We start from the raw sequence: 19,810 nt of genomic DNA, 5'->3' as shown, positions 1-19,810 counted from the left end.
TCAAACTTAGAAATCCGCCTGCCTCTGCCTCCCAAGTGCTGAGATTAAAGGTGTGCGCCACCACGCCCGGCTAAGACACACTTTCAAACAAAACATTGATATGAGTGTTATTTAAAAAAATAAACTTTAAAAAACAAAATGGCAGCAGGCATGGAGGTGCAAGCCTTTAGTCCCAGTGCCTGGAAGGCAGAGGCAAGCAGAACTCTGAATTTGAGGCTAGCCTGATCTACATAGAGAATTCCAAGCCACCCAGGGCTACACAGTAAGACCCTGTCTGAAAATATCAGGGAGGGGAGGGTTAAGTCAAACATCACAGTTGGAAAACCTTACCTTCTGACCCTGAAGCCCTTCAGGTCCCTTGGGACCAACACCACCAGGTGGCCCTGGGGGACCACTAGAGCCATCGTTTCCTCTGGGACCTGGGAAGCCCCCAACTCCTGGAGGTCCCTGCAGAAAGATAGAGAAGGGTTGGTGTTTAAAACCCCTACCAGAGACAATGCTCCCCCCACACCACAAACCCTGATCTCAACTTACCCTCTCCCCTTTCTCGCCTTGGTCACCCTTGGGTCCTGACTGCCCATCAAAGCCTCTGTCACCCTGGAAACAGAAGAAGCAGAAAAATACTCAGCCTTGACATCCTGCTCTTGTATCTCCTTGAGCTTTGTGAGTCCCCCATGCCCTCTACAGTGTATGATCCAAGCATCTGTTACTGCCTCTACTATGATTCCATAACACCAACTCCACCCAAGCCCTGCCCTGATACAACATGACCCCTTCTTCACTGTCTACCTTTTCATGCCAACTCTCTATTCCTGACCCCAAACCTCTCCTGAAATCTCAGAATCAGCCACACGATCCCCAAAGCCACAACCTCCTTTGGCTCTATTGTGATGACTTTCTTTGACCTATCTGACTCCACCCCCCTCGTGTCCATTATCAAGAGTCCCTGTACCTTGGGACCGACCAGGCCTTCTTTCCCAGGAGCCCCAGACTGACCCGGCATACCAGGCTCCCCCTAGAGGAAAAAAAAATGTGAGGATGGCTCTCTAGTCAACTGCCCCTCTTCATTTAGGGTGTACCCTGACACTCACCATGTCTCCTTTCTTTCCTGCCAACCCAGGGCGACCAGGAAAACCAGCTTCTCCCTGGAGGTATCAGGAAGAGGAGTGAGCCTTGGGCCCCAGCACCCACAGCCCTCACAACCTCACATCAACTTCCATGATGCCCGCATCAGTCCCTGTGCCCCCCACCCCCGCCTCCACATCAGCCCCACAGCACACACATCAGTCCCTGTGGCCCCTGCATCAGCCCCATGGAACCCTCCTCACCCTTGGTGGCCCCCACATCAGCCCCACAGCACACGCATCAGTTCCCGTGGTCCCCGCATCAGCCCCACGGTCCCAGAATCTCCCGTTACATCTATCTATACCTTATCTCCTCTCTCTCCGTCACGGCCACAGGTTCCCTTTATTCCTTTTTCACCCTAAGGTAGGAAAGCAGATAAGAAGGCAAGTTCTCAGTCAAGTGTGTGATGGCACACATCTGTAATCCCAGTACTGGGGAAGTAGAAGCAGGAGGGTCAGGAGTTCAGGTCCAGGCTTGGCTACATGATACGTTTAAAGTTAGCCTGTGCTACACAAAGAGTCTGGGTCCAAAATTTTTAAAAAGGGCTACTTCTATTTCACCTTGAATCTTTGAGCTTAAAACCAGCTCCTCCTACTGGTTAGACATTCCCAACCTGAGCTAACACCCCTGAGCTCTCAAATCTGAACCTAGGCCCCATATTCTCCAATACCAGGCCACCTTGGCTCACCTTGAGGCCCCTGGGACCCATGAAGCCAATATCTCCTTTGTCTCCTCGGAAACCAGGGATTCCATCCTTTCCTGGGGCTCCCTGTGGAGAAAAGGTGTTAACATGGATCAAGACAGGAAAGTGAGGGATCAAGGGAAACCACCTTAGAGTGTAGGCTGGGGACTCCAGTCACCACCCATTGCCATGGGGACAAGGGTCAGCATGGGCTGAGGTCACCACCATAGAGTTCACTTTAGAGGCAGAAGCTTCTGAGAAAAGGAAGGTCATAAAAAATTAGGTCCCTAAAAGGCCTAATGGGAATGGAGGAGACCTTATGAGGATGGGGTGTCTCTATGGGATTGGGGTATCTTACCGGCTCACCGGGGATCCCTGCAGCACCTGACTCTCCCTATGGGAAACAGATTGAGTTAAGTCCTTCAGTGTAACGGTGCCTTAAGCTGGCACATGCAATCATTTGGTGACCCAATTAAACCAGGGCCCAGTCTGCACATAGAGCCTATGTGAACACACATGACCAAGGAAACCAATATCCCTTTAACATAAGAAATCCCCAAGGCAGGTGTGAGCGTGAGTGACTAAGCCCGGGGTGGAACTTGCCTTGGGTCCTGTGAGTCCTCGAACTCCAATCGATCCAGCTGAGCCTTTGTCACCTGGCTCTCCTTTGGAACCCTTTAGAAGTAACCAGAAGAAAGGACAGAATTAAGACACTGTTTGGAGCACCCCTAACACTCAAAGACCCCCCTTTCTGTTTCCTTATGGAGTTGCAGGCCAGAGCCTCCTCCTGGTCTCACCATGGAGCTCACTGGAGCTCTCCCCCACAGTCCCTATCCTCTCTTCCACCTTGGAGTCACTATTGCACACAATAAGCTTTGTCCTTCTCTGACTCTGTGGCATGCACGTGCACACACACACACGCACACGCACACACACTCATAGCCTGCAGGACCCCCATGAGGAAACCCCACCCTCTTCCTTGTACCTTGTCACCAGGATTCCCACTTTCTCCCCGAGGTCCTTTGTCACCATCTATGCCCCGAGGCCCTCGTTCACCCTAGGTCAAGAGGTCAGAAATCAGGGTCAGGAGCCTGGTTCAAGAGCTGGGTGCCCCTCGTGTTCTGGAAAGCTGAGCTCTCAAGTCCCCTGGGTCAGTCCCACCCAATTCTTTCCTACGGCCAAGGGAGACCAAGTTCAAATCTGAACCAGACCCACCCACTCACCGAATCCCCTTTGGCACCTCGTGGCCCGGGAGGTCCCTCAATCACAGCTGAGTCACCCTGAGGGGCAGGGAGGAATGAGAAGAGTCAGGAACACCCCAGTTTCCTGCTCTACCCATCCCTGATACCACACTCACCTTGTCACCCTTTGGCCCTGCAGCGCCAGCAGCTCCCTATTGGGTGGAAGAATGTGAATCTCAAGGAGCTTGGGGAGGGGCCTGGACCTTAATTACAATATCCATCATCACCCCCACTCACCCAGGGGCCTTCTTCCCACACTCTTACCTTCTCTCCTTGCTCTCCCCGGCTGCCAGGGGGCCCCTGTGTGAAACACAGTGATGGTGAGTTATGGGATGTGGAGGACTAGGGCAGCTCAAGGGACAGAGAGTAAGACAGGACTAGAGAAGGAATACGAGGACCAGAGCCAGTGAGGAGAACCAGAGGGCCAGGACAGTCTGCAGTCAGGCAGGGATGAGTCATTCCACTGGGCTCTCCTTGACAGGACATACCACGAGTCCACGAGGTCCTTCCTGGCCAGGGTGGCCATCTTCACCCTGAATGATGGATGACATTAGGTCCACTGAGTCAGAGGTTGGGAATCTGAGGCAAGGACTACAATGGAGGGGTGGTGAGCCCTGGCTGTGGTGACATATACATACCCGGACACCTGGCTCACCACGCTCACCTCGGGGCCCCGGCAGCCCTGCTCCCGGGTCTCCCTAGAGTTCAAGCGGAATAAGTAAGGGGACTCAGTAGAGGACAGAGGATTATAGGAGCTCAGTGAGGCATAGGAAAGCCAGCAGCATGTCACCTACCTTGTCTCCTTTGAGTCCAGAGGCGCCTGGTGCTCCCTGTGGGTCAGAGTGAGGTGAGGAACCTATGGGCTTGAAGTGCCCCCACACCCAACCTCATGGCCTAATCCCCACCAATAACTCTCGAGTGGGCAGACGGGCATTCAGGCAGTTCTACTCACCACTGACCCTGGTGGTCCAGGTGGTCCCAAGGGACCTGAGGCACCTTCTCTCCCTGGAGGGCCTGCCAGACCCTATAGAAAGTGGGGCAAGGGAGATAAGAGCGGCTTGGGAAGCATCCTTCTCTTCCTCTCAAGACTGGGTACCACCAAGGAAGGGACCCAGTTCCTTCCTCCCCACCTGCTACCAAATTCAGAGGCCCCGAGATGGCTAAGTCTCCAGTGCTCTCCCTAGCCCTCTTACCCGCTCTCCAGCAGGCCCTGGTTGGCCCATCTCTCCTCGAGGTCCTGTCTGGCCAGGGAACCCAACAACACCAGGAGCACCGGGGGCACCAGGGGGGCCCAAGTCTCCCTGAAACAGATTCAAAGGAGGAGTGGTCACACAAAGACACCTTCCCAGGTCAGGCCCCAGAACTCCTCCTCCACCTCAGGAGCCTGTGAGGGAGCACTGACTCACCTTCATACCCGGAGGACCACTCGGGCCAGGGGGGCCCTGAACCCCAATGCCTGGCTCACCCTTTGAGGGAAAGAGGAGTCTCATCAGGTTTAAAGAGTCATATGCCCATGGTTCCAAGCAAAGACCTTTCCATATAAATGTACCTTAAGACCTTTGAGTCCTGGAGCCCCTTTTTGACCCTAAAAAATAAAAAATATGTGTCTATATAAAGTAATTCAGGCTGGAGAGATAACTCAGAGGTTAAGAGCACTGGCTGTTCTTCCAGAGGACCTGGGTTCAATTCCCAGCAACCACATGGTGGCTCACAACTATCTACAACTTCAGTAAGAGATCCAATGTCCTTTCTGGCCTCCAAAGGCAACAGGCAAGCAGGTAGTGCACAAATGAGCAGGCAAAACACTCATACACATTTTTTAATAGTATAAGAATGTTAATACCAAGCTTCTCTATGGACCAAAAATATTCATGAGAGAATTCAGATGATTACAGGCCTCTGGAAACACAGACTGGACCATAGGCTTGTGAGAACACAGGCCAAGGGAAGCCCAGATGTGACCACAGACATGTGGGAGTTCAGCCGTGACCACAGGCACACAGAGCTCACACGTGAGCAGGCAAATAGGAGGGGCCACAGATGTGGCGCTCAATGGAAACTCCATCAGGAAACTTAGACGTGAGCACAGATATATACTCAGGCGGATGGGGGCGGAACACAAGATTAGAAACACGTGGCCAAGGAGAGGCCTGCAGAGATACTGCTGCATCCTGGGACCTGGGAGATGAGGCAGTATCAGACCTGCATGGGCTCAGCCATGGTAAGGAACCATGATGAAGGATGGGTGCACAGAAGCCAAGCTGGCATCCACAAGTATGGAAGTCCACAAATAAGGAAACCAAAAGGCGTGCAGCTGTGTGTTATGTGCTCCAAGCAGAAACTTCCCAAGAACATAGGCAGTAAGGGTTCAGCGCTATGAACAACCCCCAAGAACATAGGCAGTAAGGGCTCAGCGCTATGAACAACCCCCAAGAACATAGGCAGTAAGGGCTCAGCGCTATGAACAACCCCAAGCATGGTCTTTGTTTTCATGGTCAAGCCAGGTTTGGTCCTGCCCAGAGCCCAGACTTACATCTTCCCCAGGGTCCCCAGGCTCTCCTGCACGGCCAGCTTCACCCTGCACATAGAGGATGGTCAGGGCCCCTGGCCTCACGGCCTCACCCCTACTCTGCCTAACACTTATGCTGGGAGCCCAGACACACTCACCTTTTCACCCCGTGGTCCAGGCAGTCCTCGGTCACCTTTGGCTCCCTATAGACATGAGGGTCATAGGACCACACATGCATGTGTTAGTCACAAACAGATCTTAAGGAGGTAGGCCTGAGGCCAGGGAGGTCAAATGTGGGGGGGGGGGGGCTTGTGAAAGCTAAGAGTCATGTAGATAGATAAACCAAGGGTCAAAGGACCCCTACTGACAGGGGTGTCACACTCACCGGCTCACCCAGCAGGTCTCCAGCAAGGTCTCCCGGGGCTCCCTGATAACAGAGGATGTCAGTGGCTTTCCCTCATTCCCGTTCCACAGCCCTTTCTTTCAATACTCACCTTCTCGCCTTTTGCTCCAGGGGGCCCGACCACCACCTGTGGGGAATGCCCAGTAAGTGGTCTAGCCGCCCTTGGTTCCCACTCTGTCCTGCCATTCCAGATGGTAAGTGGAAACTGAGGCTTAGGGCAGGGAGTAGGGAGCAGAGGCAAGAGTCACCTGTCCAGGGGCTCCCACAGGTCCAGGTTCTCCTTTAGGTCCAACAGGGCCAGGCAGACCTGGTGACCCCTATGAAAGAGCAGTGTGAGGAATCAACTCTTTCCATCATCCTATCCCCATTGCCCACCTCCTACCCAGCCAGCTGGGCACAGGGCTCCATCACAAGCCCACCACCAACCCTCCTAAAACACCCACCGGCACACCAGGACTTCCCCGCTCTCCATCCTTTCCACTGCTACCATCACGGCCTGGAGGTCCTGGCTTCCCTGTCTCCCCCTGAAAAGAAGGGACTCAGTCAAGGACCTGCATAATGACCCATAACCCCTGGATCCCAGCCCAAGCCCACCATGACTTACCACTTGTCCGGGCAAACCTGGAGAGCCTTGTGGACCCTGGGGAGTGGGGAGCAGATATAAGGTCATATAAGGTAAGGAACAAAGGACACTGGAGAATGTGGAACCCGTGGAACACAGGACCTACTGCATGGTATCCCTACTGCAACTCACTTACCACAAGGCCAGAAGGGCCAGGAGGGCCAGGGAGTCCCACAGCTCCAACAGGTCCAGGCAGACCCTGGAAGGAGGAGTCAGGACAGTGGCAAACCCACAGTGTCCTTGTGACCTACCCCGACAGCTACACCACTCACCCGTCCTGGAGGTCCTGTCTCTCCAGGCTCCCCCTGTAAAAGTCCCAGAAACCATGTGCTTAGCTCCATCGTGGGAATAGACATGTGTGGCATCCCCCCTCCCTTCTTCATCTGTTCATCCCATTCCCCTTCCGTGCCTACACTCACCTTCAGGCCAGAAGGCCCCTGGGGTCCTGCAGGGCCAGCAAGACCCTAGAAAAAAAGCATGAAGGCAGAACACGGGATTCAGTGTTGTCTGTTGGGGTTCCAGGATTCCCATGAACAAAGCCTGGTTCACCAACAATGACAGATGACTGTCCCCTCCCTCTCCTACCCTCACTAAAACCATCATTTCTCCATCACTCACCGGGGCACCAGGTGGTCCAGGGTCTCCATGGCTACCCTGTTGGGGACAGTCTGATGAAAGGAGCCAGCCCCACCCAGGGAAAGCAGGCAATGTTTTTCATTGGTGATTGGCACAGGATAGGAGGAACAAAATGAAGGTTTTAATGTACTCACCACTGGGCCAGGGGTCCCCCTCGGGCCCTGAAGACCCTGCACAAGGAAGGGGCTGATGAACCTTGGTCCAGGCCTCACTTTGGCCTGTCTCCATCTTTTGAGGACCTTTATCTGGTGAGCATCCTTATACTGCCCACCTCTCCAGAACAGATGGCCATATACCTGTGGTCTGCCCTTACAAATAGCTTATAGACACGCAGACATACACACAGTAAACCTGTCAGGCAGCATGCACCTATGTCTGCAATTTGCACATAGGCATAGCCCTACTCCCTCCCTCAAGAAATAAACCCAGCAAGGGGCTCAGATCCAAGGTTGGCTACTCTCGTGGCCAATCCACTTACCGGCTTCCCTTCAGGCCCAGCCACACCACGCTCTCCCGGTAGACCCTGTAAAAGAATTGGTCTAAGGGCACCTTGTCCTGACACCCAACCCCCTCTTCTTCATGCCCACCCTGCTCCCAATGGCCAAGGATAGAACTTATTTCCTAAGCAGTGCTGATTCCAGCCCTGCATATATGACAACACATGTAAGAGCCATGGTCTCACACACATGTGACTTATGGGGCAAGAACTCACTGGGTTGCCATCGTGACCCCTTTTTCCAGGCTCTCCCACATCGCCTTTGATGCCTGGTACACCCTGCAAACAAAACATCCTGCTCTGAGCCCCATTCTCTGCCATGTGTACACATATATATGCAGACCGCTCATGGCATGCCCCACAGCAAGACGGCATAGTAGGGTAGGAAGCCTCACCCTGTCTCCTTTAGGTCCAGGGTTACCATCACTGCCTGGATCCCCCTGTTTAGATGAGACATCAGGTCAGGCCCGAGAGGCGTGGTAAGGCTTGAGTCACAGGTTGACCCCACACTGACCTTGGCACCCTTGAGTCCAGGAGGTCCTTGCTCTCTAGCCAGTCCAGGGCCTGGCTCTTCAATGGCCACCTATAAGTTCAAAATCATGGAGCGAAGATGAGTCTGTCATACTGGTGTGACGGGATCAGTACAGGTCCCAGGATCACACAAAATTTTGGGGTCTCTGGGGCCCAATCTCAGGGTAGTATTATCACCGGTCACAAGGCTGGGTGATCACCTTGGGGCCAGGAGGGCCAGGTGGTCCAGGGAGGCCGGGAAGGCCATCTCTGCCCTGCAGAAGGAAACAGGAGGCTGTGCCAACTGGTAAAGGCTCCGGGAAGGCCCCTTCAGAGAGTCTCCCCAGCACGCACCTGTTCCCCGCGTTCTCCTTTCTCTCCCCTTTCTCCCTGGATACAAAGAGCAGGGAGAGGCCAACATTAGTGGGAAGGCCAGTCTCTCCCACCATTCCCCCACCCCTCCTGGTCAGCCCCAGGCTCACCCTCTCTCCTGGCCTTCCTGCTTCCCCTGAACCACCAGCCCGGCCTGGGAGTCCAGGAATGCCAGGCTTTCCGGGTTCCCCCGCAAGGCCGGGTGGGCCAGGTGGGCCCCTCTCACTCAGGGCCAGGCCAGGAGGCCCCTGAGGGCCAGGGTCTCCACGCTCTCCCTTCAGCCCACGTTCTCCAGGAAAGCCAATGAGGCCCTGGGGGAGGAGAAGGGTGAATGCTTGTGGCTGTAAGAGTGTGCCCTCCACCAGGGACACCCACTGAGCATCCAGCAGTCACTTACCTCCTTGCCTGGAGGGCCTCGGTCACCAGGGTCCCCCTTGGGGCCAGGTCTCCGCTCAGGCACCGGTAGGAAGCTGCCAGAACTCTCATCCCAGGTGTCCACAATCTCCCGCAGGGCCGACACCTAAGAGTGGTGAAGGCACAGAGAATCAGCAGGCCTGAAGCTGCTACAACTCATCCGTGGGGCCCCGTGGACACCGCCTGTCTCTTAGGGCCCCACTGGACCCTCCATCAGCTTCTGAACAACCTACCTTGATGCCAGCAGTTTCCAGCAAACGCTCTGCGTTCTGAGGACACAAAGATGGTAAAGAACTAGTCAGGCAAGAGAAGGTCCTCTCTCCTGCCCCACACTGTCTCCCGAGAAAGTGTCTGCACCCTCTTGCCCTCTGGAGGTCAGGGGTGAGGCCTATCTCTGGCATTTCTCCACCACCTCTGCTTTCTTGAACGGAAGCTACAGGAACCTGGTGGTGCAAGCAACTGAGGACAGAGGGCAGAACCCATAGAGTCTGATGGCAAGGGGCAAGGGAGAGAAGTGACTGCCAGGGTATGCAGACAAGGGCTGGGTCTTACTCACTGGCAAGCTCCCAGGTTCTCCTCGTAGGCCACGTTCTCCAGGAAGGCCCTGGAGACAAGAAATTGGCTACTGGGACCCAGTCGGGGCGGGGGAGGGGGTTGTGGGGGGGTGCGGGGGGCAGGATATATATACATCTAGTGGGAGGATGTAGCTCCATGGACTAATGAAAAAGGTGGGAGCCTCACCTGTTCCCCTTTGGATCCAGTATCTCCACGGTCACCCTGGAAAGAGAATGACCCAGCAGGAACATGTCTCCTAATCCTGCCCAGCCCCGCATCGTACTCTTTACCCAACACAGATACACAAACTCACCTTAGGACCCGTAATTCCTGGGACACCAGGGAAACCCTGAAGTATGAAGGAACATGAAAGGGTCATATAGGTCAAGGCACCCCAAAACAGTAGCTCAGGATGCACAATGGGCTACTGATCCCACGTCTTACAATTACCCTAGACACTCACCTGGCCGGGAGGACCGACCTGCCCCGGGAGACCTGGAGGACCCTGGAGTCCAGGATTGCCAGGAGCTCCACGTTCACCCTTGGGGCCATCAGCGCCCTGTGGAGGATACAGTTACTATCCAGGGTCCCATGGAGGAGTGGAACCATATTTCTCACAGGGTCATGATCAGGAACCACAGAATATAAAAAAAAAACCAAGCACTTACCTCTCTTCCAGGGGCACCCGAATCTCCCTTTTCTCCCTAAGGGAGATAAGGCTTTTTAGACGTGGTCCAATCTGAGGCCACAGCATCCTCCAAGAGAGGGGCTTACCTTCCTTCCATCTTCTCCGGGGTCTCCAGGTTCTCCCTGAGGGCAGAAGACCCATAAGCCCAAATGGTCTGGCTTCGAGACCGTCTGTATAGACTTCTGATGACTGTAACTGAATCTGTGCCTGTAGCTTTATGGCTGTGTGTCTTAGAGTACCTGTGTCTGTCCATCCCAGCAAAGTGCTGCATGTTCCAGGGCAGCCTATGTGTGCCTGCAGCCATGTATACAAGCTCAGGCCTTCCTCCTGTAGCTCTTTGTATGTAACTCACATGCATGCAGACACAGTAAGAGTCCATGCCTTATAGCACACCTATCCACATGTGACTTAGCGGATGTACACAGGGCTCTGTGTGTCCTCTATCTGCATACCATGGCCTACGTCTAAGCATGAATTTATTCATATACACTTGGGTCCCCAGTTCCTTAGAAACTGTATGTTTTGGCTTGTGTCTACAAATCTTACATGTATTTCAATATATGTGATCATATGCATGTTGGTGACAATTGCTATAAACATATGTCAGCATGTCCTCAGCTATGTTATGGGCAAGCCATGGGACTTTGCTTCACTACATCTTTGTCTAAATGTAGTGTTCAAGTGTTAACATATCTCCACGTGTCATTGAATATGGCTCCATGCCCACATGTCTGTCGTTCTCAACCTGGTTGTGTGGCTCTTTGACTGGACAAGTGGCTGTGGCTTATCTTGTTGTACACTGCTCCTCCTGAGCTGACACACACACAGATCTAACTCACATAAGGCTGCCCAGGTGTGCCCTAGAACACACTTCAAACGCACTGTCACGTCAGGGCTATGTTTGGTGTTGGTGCATGTCTATTGAAGTCAGTACGTGTGCTCCCAGTGCTGTCTGTGTTTCTGGGCTGTGTGAACACGTGGGCCTTTCTTGGCAGGTGTGGCAGCACTGTCTTAAACACACTTACGTTTTTCCCATTCAGGCCTGGCTTGCCATCATCGCCTGCCTTTCCCTGCGGGAGCAGAGAGTTGGTTAGATCTTAGGGCTCAGGTGACAGTAGAAGAGGCTAAAGGGATGGTCTGAAAGCAAGACTCACTGGAACTCCAGGAGGGCCAGGGGGACCAGGGGGGCCATGTTCTCCTCGAAGGCCTGGAAGCCCCTGGGGGGGGGGAATCATTGTTAGGATTAAGAAGGTCTCTGAGCTGTCCCTTAGGACATGGCACCCCATAGCCTAGAAGGTCCCCAGTGTAGAGACTCAGAGGTCTTGTAGAAATCCTCTGAGGCCAAGACCCTGTAAGTCAAGGGCTCTCTAGCTTTGATTCCTAAAGGAAGAACTCCAGGACCATTCTGTTAAGATGTGTAAAGCAGCTGTCAGCCAGGGGTCAGGTGACCTGCTGATTAGGGGCAGAGATCTCCTCCCAAAGACCCAGCAGAACCATCTGCCCTGTTCTCATTGATTGTGATGACACCCATGAGGCCTCTCCTGGACCCCCAAGTCACCCGCCACCTTGACATCTCCCCGGACTTACATCTCTCCCCGGGTCCCCAGCTTTGCCTGAAGCACCCTAAGAAGACATTCAAAGTTAGGAACATGGGACGAGGGTCCTTGCCCATCGGCAGGCAATGGTTCCTGTGAACCCAAAACCTACCGGTGATATGCCCCACACAGGAAGGCTCTCTAAAAGGACACACAGAGAGCATGCTGGTACCATGACTCAAGGCTAAGACTAAACAAGTGAGATAAAGGGCTACAGGACTGAGAAAACTGTTACTCACATGTAGCCCTGGGGGGCCAGGGGCTCCGGGTTTCCCATCCAGCCCACTCCGGCCATCCAGCCCTGGGGGTCCCCGATCACCCTGAGGAAAACACAGTGGCAGGAAGCCTTGAAGACTGAGGTGGGTCCTCGAGCCAACTCTGCCTCTCGAAACCCATCCAGTCCTCTCACCTTGTCTCCTGCTGGGCCTCGAACACCGGGGTCTCCCTGGAGGGAACAAGGTCAGATAGAGGGTGACAGAGCAATGGATGGTGCAGGTTAAGGGGCAAAGCACACACTCACCTGTGGGCCTGGGGGTCCCCGAAGCCCATCAATGCCCTGAAGACAAAAGACAGAAGAATCAGAGTGAGGTTTTCTCACTGTAGCCCCCCACCCCTGACAAGGCTCATCACACTTACCCTTTCTCCAGAGGCTCCAGGGGGCCCAGGGTCACCCTTGGGTCCTCGGGGACCTTCTGGTCCAGGCTCTCCCTGTGGCAGAAACAGGTTGGCTGAGGGATCAGCACCTTAGCCACTAGGGACACTTGAGCTATATCTTGTCACAAGGGCCATTGGATACTTCCCAAACATGAGGCCTCACTCCTACCCCCAGACCCCTGTACCTTGTCTCTGAATTCAATGCCTGCATCCACCTGTAGGACAATGATCAATATGAGCACTTCAAGAGGAAATCCAAGGCTGGAAAGGGGCAATGGGGACAGTAAGAGGTGATGAAGATCAATGGAGGTGTCAAGGGTCTGTGAAGGAAGTAGGTTGGTGGGGAGATACAGGAGGCAATGGGGGATAGAAAAGGGGATGCCAGAAGACCAGACCTAGCTCAACACCTACCAGCCGTCCAGGAGGACCTGGGGGACCCTGGAAAAAGAAATTACTAGCATCAATAGGAGCCCAGAGCATCGAAGTTCAGAGTTGCCCAGGCTCAACTCTGTCCCCCAGTTCCAGAAAGTGCCCCAATGCCAATTCCCAGAATGCAGCTAAGGCAGCTAAGCCTGCACGTGGCCATTAGTGCTTCTCCCTGATAACTTCCAGGTCTCTTGCCTGAACAATGCCCACGATGGCAGCCCACACAAGCCCAGGTGCAGTACTACTCACAGGCTCCCCACGGTCACCCTTGGGTCCAGATGATCCAGGGCTGCCCTGCAGAAGGCCAGGAGGTCAGTCAAGGCAGACAACAATTGAGGAGAGGCTTAGAAGTACCATGAGGGCTCATGGGGTCCTGCTGGCCTTTGGGAAGTTCTCCCAGAAGAGAGAAGGGAGGTGAAGACTGTGGGAGTGACTCCTTGGAGGGTGAGGTGGGAACTGGATGGATGAATCGGGACTGAAGTCAGGGGTGAGGGGCCACAGGTTGAGACTCACATTCCGTCCGTCTTCTCCAGGATCTCCCTGGTCCCCCTTCTCACCCACAGGCCCCCGAGGCCCAGGTGCCCCCTGAAAAGAACAGTTGGTTTGAGGCAGACTCTTCAGGCATTTTCAGGTTTTCCCATGAACTTCTATTCTGCCTATGTCTGCCACCATCCCCAAATCCATGAGAGTTTCCCACCACCCCACACTTCCTGGTAGATAGATTCCTCTCTCATATCTCACCTCCTCCCTTCCACCCCCCGGAACCTCTCTTCACATTCCTGTCTAAGTTTTTTCCTCCCTCTTGCTTGACCCATTATTTCTCCCTGTGAAGACTCACCCGGAGGCCGCGTTCACCTGCTTTTCCAGGCAAACCTGGCTCACCCTAGTGACAGAGAAGAAAGTCACTCTGTGCAGGTGGGCTAGGATCTAACTGACTCAGTAAGCATGGACAGAGATGGGCTGGGCACTGGCTGGACAGGAGCCAGAGGATGAACACAATTATCTGCTAGGGTCCTAAGGTCCTTGGGGTCACGGTTCTCAGGTAGAGGATCAAAAGCCACAGGGTGGGGAGGAGTCTCACCGGGGTCCCCTCGTCACCTTTCTCTCCAGCTTCACCCTGTGAGACATGAAGGTCAGTCTTGGTCCTAAGGTCCCAGTGATGCATCCCAACACCCAGGACACCCCTAGATCCAGTCTCTCACGTCTCTTCCTCGGGGGCCAACAGGTCCTGGGGAACCAGGTCGACCAGGCTCTCCTTTCTCTCCAGGAGGCCCTGAGTCACCCTGTCAGGGATACAAGAAAGAGGGGGATGCACAACTCAGACAACAGATAGCCTTTGAGAGAGGAGGGAGCTCTACCAACCATGAGGGTCATCCAAGGTCACAGATACTTACTGTGGGTCCTGCCCTTCCAGTGAGGCCAATGGGACCCTGAGAAAGCAGGAAGGGGAACAGGCTAGTCAGAATTCTAGATACCTTTCCCTCCACCCTCTGTCACATATCCCTGGCCCCATATTTAGTTACCCTGTCTCCAGGGTCTCCTTTGGGGCCAGGGTCTCCAGGAAGAGCCAATCCAGGTGTGCCCTGTAGAGGGAATGATCAGTATTCAGGGGTGTATAGCCTGCACCTGCCCCCCCCCAACATGCTGTCCCCTCAGTCACCTGCTCTCCTTTGCTTCCAGAAGCTCCTCTGGGCCCAGGGAGCCCAGCCTCTCCCTAAAAGTGACAAGGGCTATCAATACTAGAACCAGGCTCCAGGCACTCCCACAACCCAGGAATCAGGCTACAAGCCTGTGATCTCTAGGTCGGACCCAAGATAGACCCTGTGACCTTGACCTCACCCTTTAACAGCCTCCTGACATACCTTTTCTCCTTTGGCTCCAGCACCACCAGGACCCTGAAAACCAACAGGACAGACACAACTCAGCCTTGGTTAGATATCATAGGACCAGTCCCCTAGAGGGACAGAGATTTATGAAGCTGGATGTCACGGAGCTCTGTCTCTGTCTGTAGGTCACAGACAGGCAAGGGCTATACAAAATGGCTGACACCTGACACCATGTTCATGACCTCAAAATGGTTATAGGGTCAGAGGGACATGGCTGGCTGGCTGAAGGGTCAGAGGGACAGGGCTAGCTGTCTGAAGGATCAGAGGGACAGGGCTGTTTGTCTGAAGGGTCAGAGGGACACGGCTAGCTGTCTGAAGGCAGATTACAGCATCCAGGGGACCACAAAGCTGGGCCTACCCAAGGCCACTGCCCTGAGCAACAGTTTGTATCAGTGCTCCAGAACCATGTTGGATCAGGATCCCATCTGTCCCTCACTCACCACTGCAGGATCCCCAGGGCGACCAGGTTCTCCCTAAGGAGAGAGGACAGGGACAGAGACAGGTCAAAGGGCCACCTAGGGATTGAAGGTCCAAGTGTCCCATCTGCCAGGAAGTATGACATCTGAAACCTACCTTTTCTCCTCGGCGGCCAGTGGGTCCTGGTGGCCCCTGTACACGGAGACATTGTGAGCCCAAACAGGGAGGGAGGGACCTAGGAAAGCCTCATCCCTGACCCCTTCCACAGTCACAGACTTACCTCAGGACCCTCCACTCCAGGATGTCCAGCAGCTCCGGGGAGCCCCTGGGGAAGAGAAATATTGGTGTTGCTCTGGGTGGGCGGGGGGGGGCAGGTTAGAAAGGGGTCTCGGGGATGGGACTGGGATAGGAAAGAGTGAAACTCATCGAGAGAATGGAGGTCAGTTCTGTTCTAGTCAGAAAACCCAGAGCTGGAACCTGGAGCCTGAGGGCTAGAGCCTGCATCCCTAAGCCTGTATCCCTGAGCCTGCATTCCTAGGCCTGCATCCCTAGGCCTGCATCCCTGAGCCTGCATCCCCGAGCCTGCATCCCTGAGGATAGGTGTCATTTGCTGATGGGTCGAAGGGCTTGAGAACAAGAAATCAGAACTAGCAGGAAACGTCGAGTCTATAAGTTAGTTGGCACTGAGGTCAGGGGCTTACCTGGGGTCCCACGGGACCAGGATGTCCCCGTTCACCCTGGGAGAACAGAAGAGGTCAGAGCTGAGCATAACCCGGATGCTCCCAAGCACCCCCCAGGCTCTACACACCTTTACTCCAGGCTCGCCCGGGGTCCCCGTCAGTCCCCGATCACCCTGAGGAGAGAGAAGAGGGGCACTTTCAGAGAACCCCAAATAAAGCATATAGATTCCCAACTACCAAAACCACAGCCTTTGAGCTCCTCAGAGCTGTATCTTCTAACCCTGAAGCCGGGAACACTGAAGCACCGTGGGAAAGTCCCAAACTATAACACGTCACATCTGAACACACCCAGCCACAACTGGTACTTACTTTGGGCCCAGTAATTCCAGGAGCTCCCCGCAGGCCCTGGAAAGGATGAATGGGGAGTTCAGAGACAGGTTTGAGCGTAAGGGTGAAGGGAGTTGATGGTTGAAGGCTAACTCACCGGCTCCCCTGGGGGCCCAGGCTGTCCTGGGAGGCCTGGACCTCCATCCTCACAGTCACCCTGAAGGAGAAACAAATGACAGCGAAACCCAGGGGAGGCCCTGCCTATGGGCCACCCAGAGGTCAGGCTTCTACCTTTTCTCCCTTCTCTCCAGGTCGGCCAGCTGGGCCTTGGGGTCCAGGGCTTCCAGGAAGCCCCTTGAAGGAAGTAAACAAATCCATAAGTAAAAAACTAGGAAGGCCAACACTCAGCCACTGCCCCTCCACCAGAACCCCAAGGCCTCCTCACCGGAAGTCCAGGGTCACCTTGTTCACTGGCACCAATGCCTGGTCCTGGGGGACCCTAGGGAAGAACAGTGGGTCAGGAGATGGCCATGAGACTCAGCCTCCAAGCCATCCCCAGGATACCTGACTTCTCACTTACCCGTTCCCCACGATCACCTTTGTCACCCTGGAAGACAGATATGACCCCATGACTCTGGACCATTCCACCACCCCCAAGATGCAAGGAGAGTGGTTGGGTCAAATTTGGTTAGACAAATAATGGGGACCAGGTATGGTGGAGCACCCCTTTAATCCCAGCACTCGGGAGGCAGAGCCAGGCAGATCTCTGTGAGTTCGAGACCAGCCTGGTCTACAGAGTGAGTTTCAGGCCAGCTAGAGCTAGAGAGAGAGAGACATTGTCTCAAAACCTAATCCCCAAAAAAGAATAGCGAGGAACTGAGTGGGGAGTGGGGGGGCTAAAGGTCAGAAGAAACAGTAAGGGTTGTATGGATCCCAGTGAGATCATCAGGTCTGAATCATGTGCTATTCATAAGATTATTTGGGGGTCATGTTGTCACCTTCACTGATATTCCAGGAAGCCCTGGGGGGCCACGGGGTCCTGGGCCCCCCAAAGGTCCACGAGGTCCAGGGGGCCCCTGTTAGAGGAGACACGATGTAAGGTGCTTTAGAACTGACTGTCACTTCCCAGCTGGCCTCCTACTCCCTTATCACTTGCAGCCACATAGCCTGAGACTTACCGAAGGCCCAGGGTCCCCTTTTTTTCCAGGAAGCCCTGGCCCTCCACCACCAGTGATTTGCCCAGGCTCGCCCTGTGTGGGGCAGAAAGCAGTTCTCAGGGTAGGGGAGGTGGGACACGCCCTTCATGGTGTTCCAGTTCTTAGCATGCTTCAGGTCTTGTACAGGGTTTGGCCTGGGGCACCCCACTCCTCCAGGGAATATCCTGGCCCCCATTTCCCTTTCACCTACCGGCTCCCCCTTTGGGCCTTGAGGCCCTCGTTCTCCCTACAGACAAAGCAGAGTAGAGGGCAGTAGTTAGGCTCGGATAGGTCTTGGAGAGATCCTCATGAGCCATGGTTGGCCCCAGCCGCAGGCTCTCACCCTAGCAGGCACTGGGATGGCAGGAAGAGAACACTTACCTGTTCCCCACGAGGGCCAGGCCACCCTGGGGAGCCCTGAAAATGAACCAAAGACAGAACAGTCAAAATTATAGCACCCATTCAAGGATGTGTCCCCCGGTGATGGCAAAGGCAAGCCTTGCTCACCTTAATGCCAGGAGACCCAGGAACTCCAGGGAGGCCAGGACTGCCTGGAGGCCCTTCTGGGCCAGGAAAGCCCTAGAAAGGCAAGAGGTCAGAGCAGGAAAAGATCCTTCCCCAGTGTCCCAGTTTACATAAAGAGCTCCATGCCACCCACCGCGGCTCCAACCCCACAGGCTCCCAAGTGTTCCCAGAGCCGAGTGGTGGGGCAGAGGAGCAGCAGCTGTCAGCTGAATGGATTTCATGCCAGCAAGAGCCCAGCCTCTCCAAGGGGATCCTAAAGCCCTTTCTGTCCACTCCAGAACCTCCCCCTAATCCGGTGTGCTTTATAATCATCACTCAGGCCTCTAAGAACATTCTGTGGATATCTATCTATCTATCTATCTATCTATCTATCTATCTATCTATCTATCTATCTATCTATTGAGACAGGATCTGGTTGTGCAATCTAGGTTAGCCTAAAAGTTGTGTCTCATCCTGCTTCTGCCTCTTGGGTGCGAGGGTTGGTTACAGTGTGCACCACCACGTCCAGCTCTAACTCTATCTCCTCCCGCTAACTCTGCTTCTTCCTTTTTCCATACACCCTCCAGGAAAACTAGTGGGAGCACCCCGGTGGGAGCACCCCGGTGGGAGCACCCTAGAGACAATCGATGAGTTCCACACTCACCCTCTCGCCTTTTGCTTGGGTACTTCCAGGAGGACCTTGCGGGCCTGGAGCACCGGTCCTGCCCTGAGTGAGGAGAACAGGTAAGGAGGCTGTAAGCCAGGCACAAGAGAGGCAGAGGTGGGGAGGCACTCACCGGGAGACCGGGGGGGCCAGGAGGTCCAGCCTGTCCTTGCAGTCCCTAAAAGGAGTGATCAGTGAGTCCTGTGCTATCCACCACCCTCTGCCCCATTGACTCCCAACGTGCTGTTCACCTCCATAGGGTGGCTTACTGTTACTCCAGGCTCCCCCTTCTGGCCCTAGGAGAAGACATGTCAGAAGAGGGTAAGAACAACCAAGTCTAGCTGTGGCCTTTGCCCACCCCATTCAACTCTGGCCACTTACCTTTGGACAGTGCACAGCACAAGGCCCTGTTTGCGGCTGTGGACAAAGATGCTCCTTGAGACCAGGAAGTTCTAAAAGAACCCCAAGGTCCCCTCTGTACTACCAGTCCCCAGAGGCCTTCTCCAAACCTCTATGGTCACAGCTGCCTGACACAGGGCTGCAGCCAGATCACTGACTGCTCTGTCCAAGCCTGGGCCATTATCCACAGCAAAGAAGTTCTGGATGGGGTCCATGCCTGGTGCCAAGCGACGCAGCTGCTCTGGGTCAGCTCCCACCAAACTCAGCGCCATCACCTTAAGCCCTAAGAAGAGATCCAGCAATCTACATGACAACCTCACCGGGGCCACCTCTATTCCCAAGGCCCCTCTCCAACAGCCCTACAGCTCACCAGAAGCCTGGGCCTCACGAATGGGGCTGAGTATGTCCCCTCTCAGAGGCTCATCCACTAACAGGACCATCACACCTGGCACTTGCTGACGGCGACCAGGAGCATTGGATGCTAAGAGGTATCTGTGAGCTGTGGTCACGGCTGTGCCTGGGAAGAAGTGCGTGTCAGAACCCCGAGACACAGAACCTGATGGGAAAGCCCCAGGAGTCCACACTGATTGTGGTCCTTACCGAGGTTGTTACCACTTGGGTCCACGTAGGGGATGTCACGGATCTTTCGCAAGATGACGCCAAGATCATGGGAACTATTCAGTGGGAACAGTGGGGAGGGCCGGTGGCTGTAAGTCAGCAGGCCGACCTGGGTAGGAGCAGACACAGGATGGGGAGGACATGTGAGTAGGACAGAGATAGAGACATGGGAGGTATGATCAGCCCAGGGG

The 19,810-nt window shown here is 54.6% G+C and overlaps 1 protein-coding gene across 1 annotated transcript in view; it reads right to left on the bottom strand.

Moving 5' to 3' along the window:
* Col7a1 (collagen type VII alpha 1 chain) overlaps positions 1 to 19,810 on the bottom strand; it is a 31,161-nt gene that overhangs the window by 3,035 nt on the left and 8,316 nt on the right. The window contains exons 25-110 of the mRNA XM_029481743.1: positions 19,602 to 19,728; positions 19,372 to 19,518; positions 19,112 to 19,284; positions 18,984 to 19,019; positions 18,872 to 18,898; positions 18,736 to 18,780; positions 18,603 to 18,665; positions 17,942 to 18,013; positions 17,816 to 17,851; positions 17,646 to 17,681; positions 17,417 to 17,488; positions 17,237 to 17,314; positions 16,819 to 16,845; positions 16,684 to 16,737; positions 16,530 to 16,592; positions 16,396 to 16,455; positions 16,281 to 16,316; positions 16,040 to 16,084; positions 15,933 to 15,968; positions 15,512 to 15,556; positions 15,388 to 15,423; positions 15,255 to 15,287; positions 14,791 to 14,823; positions 14,589 to 14,642; positions 14,452 to 14,511; positions 14,323 to 14,358; positions 14,131 to 14,211; positions 14,010 to 14,045; positions 13,767 to 13,811; positions 13,442 to 13,513; positions 13,178 to 13,222; positions 12,914 to 12,940; positions 12,688 to 12,717; positions 12,485 to 12,556; positions 12,369 to 12,404; positions 12,258 to 12,293; positions 12,088 to 12,168; positions 11,841 to 11,876; positions 11,408 to 11,470; positions 11,279 to 11,323; positions 10,340 to 10,375; positions 10,234 to 10,269; positions 10,029 to 10,124; positions 9,879 to 9,914; positions 9,752 to 9,787; positions 9,567 to 9,614; positions 9,244 to 9,279; positions 8,994 to 9,116; positions 8,707 to 8,907; positions 8,579 to 8,614; positions 8,446 to 8,499; positions 8,229 to 8,297; positions 8,110 to 8,154; positions 7,931 to 7,993; positions 7,697 to 7,741; positions 7,353 to 7,388; positions 7,201 to 7,236; positions 7,002 to 7,046; positions 6,855 to 6,887; positions 6,719 to 6,781; positions 6,565 to 6,600; positions 6,404 to 6,484; positions 6,209 to 6,277; positions 6,052 to 6,087; positions 5,943 to 5,984; positions 5,716 to 5,760; positions 5,582 to 5,626; positions 4,598 to 4,633; positions 4,455 to 4,514; positions 4,242 to 4,349; positions 4,001 to 4,072; positions 3,843 to 3,878; positions 3,687 to 3,746; positions 3,537 to 3,581; positions 3,313 to 3,348; positions 3,165 to 3,200; positions 3,031 to 3,087; positions 2,793 to 2,864; positions 2,411 to 2,482; positions 2,166 to 2,201; positions 1,814 to 1,894; positions 1,430 to 1,483; positions 1,092 to 1,145; positions 953 to 1,015; positions 535 to 597; positions 331 to 447 (exon numbers count right to left, since the gene is read on the bottom strand). Coding sequence (XP_029337603.1) covers positions 331 to 447; positions 535 to 597; positions 953 to 1,015; positions 1,092 to 1,145; positions 1,430 to 1,483; positions 1,814 to 1,894; positions 2,166 to 2,201; positions 2,411 to 2,482; positions 2,793 to 2,864; positions 3,031 to 3,087; positions 3,165 to 3,200; positions 3,313 to 3,348; positions 3,537 to 3,581; positions 3,687 to 3,746; positions 3,843 to 3,878; positions 4,001 to 4,072; positions 4,242 to 4,349; positions 4,455 to 4,514; positions 4,598 to 4,633; positions 5,582 to 5,626; positions 5,716 to 5,760; positions 5,943 to 5,984; positions 6,052 to 6,087; positions 6,209 to 6,277; positions 6,404 to 6,484; positions 6,565 to 6,600; positions 6,719 to 6,781; positions 6,855 to 6,887; positions 7,002 to 7,046; positions 7,201 to 7,236; positions 7,353 to 7,388; positions 7,697 to 7,741; positions 7,931 to 7,993; positions 8,110 to 8,154; positions 8,229 to 8,297; positions 8,446 to 8,499; positions 8,579 to 8,614; positions 8,707 to 8,907; positions 8,994 to 9,116; positions 9,244 to 9,279; positions 9,567 to 9,614; positions 9,752 to 9,787; positions 9,879 to 9,914; positions 10,029 to 10,124; positions 10,234 to 10,269; positions 10,340 to 10,375; positions 11,279 to 11,323; positions 11,408 to 11,470; positions 11,841 to 11,876; positions 12,088 to 12,168; positions 12,258 to 12,293; positions 12,369 to 12,404; positions 12,485 to 12,556; positions 12,688 to 12,717; positions 12,914 to 12,940; positions 13,178 to 13,222; positions 13,442 to 13,513; positions 13,767 to 13,811; positions 14,010 to 14,045; positions 14,131 to 14,211; positions 14,323 to 14,358; positions 14,452 to 14,511; positions 14,589 to 14,642; positions 14,791 to 14,823; positions 15,255 to 15,287; positions 15,388 to 15,423; positions 15,512 to 15,556; positions 15,933 to 15,968; positions 16,040 to 16,084; positions 16,281 to 16,316; positions 16,396 to 16,455; positions 16,530 to 16,592; positions 16,684 to 16,737; positions 16,819 to 16,845; positions 17,237 to 17,314; positions 17,417 to 17,488; positions 17,646 to 17,681; positions 17,816 to 17,851; positions 17,942 to 18,013; positions 18,603 to 18,665; positions 18,736 to 18,780; positions 18,872 to 18,898; positions 18,984 to 19,019; positions 19,112 to 19,284; positions 19,372 to 19,518; positions 19,602 to 19,728 — 4,920 coding nt within the window. The remainder of the gene's footprint in view (positions 1 to 330; positions 448 to 534; positions 598 to 952; positions 1,016 to 1,091; positions 1,146 to 1,429; positions 1,484 to 1,813; positions 1,895 to 2,165; positions 2,202 to 2,410; positions 2,483 to 2,792; positions 2,865 to 3,030; positions 3,088 to 3,164; positions 3,201 to 3,312; positions 3,349 to 3,536; positions 3,582 to 3,686; positions 3,747 to 3,842; positions 3,879 to 4,000; positions 4,073 to 4,241; positions 4,350 to 4,454; positions 4,515 to 4,597; positions 4,634 to 5,581; positions 5,627 to 5,715; positions 5,761 to 5,942; positions 5,985 to 6,051; positions 6,088 to 6,208; positions 6,278 to 6,403; positions 6,485 to 6,564; positions 6,601 to 6,718; positions 6,782 to 6,854; positions 6,888 to 7,001; positions 7,047 to 7,200; positions 7,237 to 7,352; positions 7,389 to 7,696; positions 7,742 to 7,930; positions 7,994 to 8,109; positions 8,155 to 8,228; positions 8,298 to 8,445; positions 8,500 to 8,578; positions 8,615 to 8,706; positions 8,908 to 8,993; positions 9,117 to 9,243; positions 9,280 to 9,566; positions 9,615 to 9,751; positions 9,788 to 9,878; positions 9,915 to 10,028; positions 10,125 to 10,233; positions 10,270 to 10,339; positions 10,376 to 11,278; positions 11,324 to 11,407; positions 11,471 to 11,840; positions 11,877 to 12,087; positions 12,169 to 12,257; positions 12,294 to 12,368; positions 12,405 to 12,484; positions 12,557 to 12,687; positions 12,718 to 12,913; positions 12,941 to 13,177; positions 13,223 to 13,441; positions 13,514 to 13,766; positions 13,812 to 14,009; positions 14,046 to 14,130; positions 14,212 to 14,322; positions 14,359 to 14,451; positions 14,512 to 14,588; positions 14,643 to 14,790; positions 14,824 to 15,254; positions 15,288 to 15,387; positions 15,424 to 15,511; positions 15,557 to 15,932; positions 15,969 to 16,039; positions 16,085 to 16,280; positions 16,317 to 16,395; positions 16,456 to 16,529; positions 16,593 to 16,683; positions 16,738 to 16,818; positions 16,846 to 17,236; positions 17,315 to 17,416; positions 17,489 to 17,645; positions 17,682 to 17,815; positions 17,852 to 17,941; positions 18,014 to 18,602; positions 18,666 to 18,735; positions 18,781 to 18,871; positions 18,899 to 18,983; positions 19,020 to 19,111; positions 19,285 to 19,371; positions 19,519 to 19,601; positions 19,729 to 19,810) is intronic.

This window comes from Mus caroli, chromosome 9, assembly GCF_900094665.2.
Source record: "Mus caroli chromosome 9, CAROLI_EIJ_v1.1, whole genome shotgun sequence".
Classification (NCBI taxonomy): Eukaryota; Metazoa; Chordata; class Mammalia; order Rodentia; family Muridae; genus Mus; species Mus caroli.
Note: the sequence above shows the minus strand (reverse complement) of the source record. Positions and strands in the feature narration are given on the sequence as shown.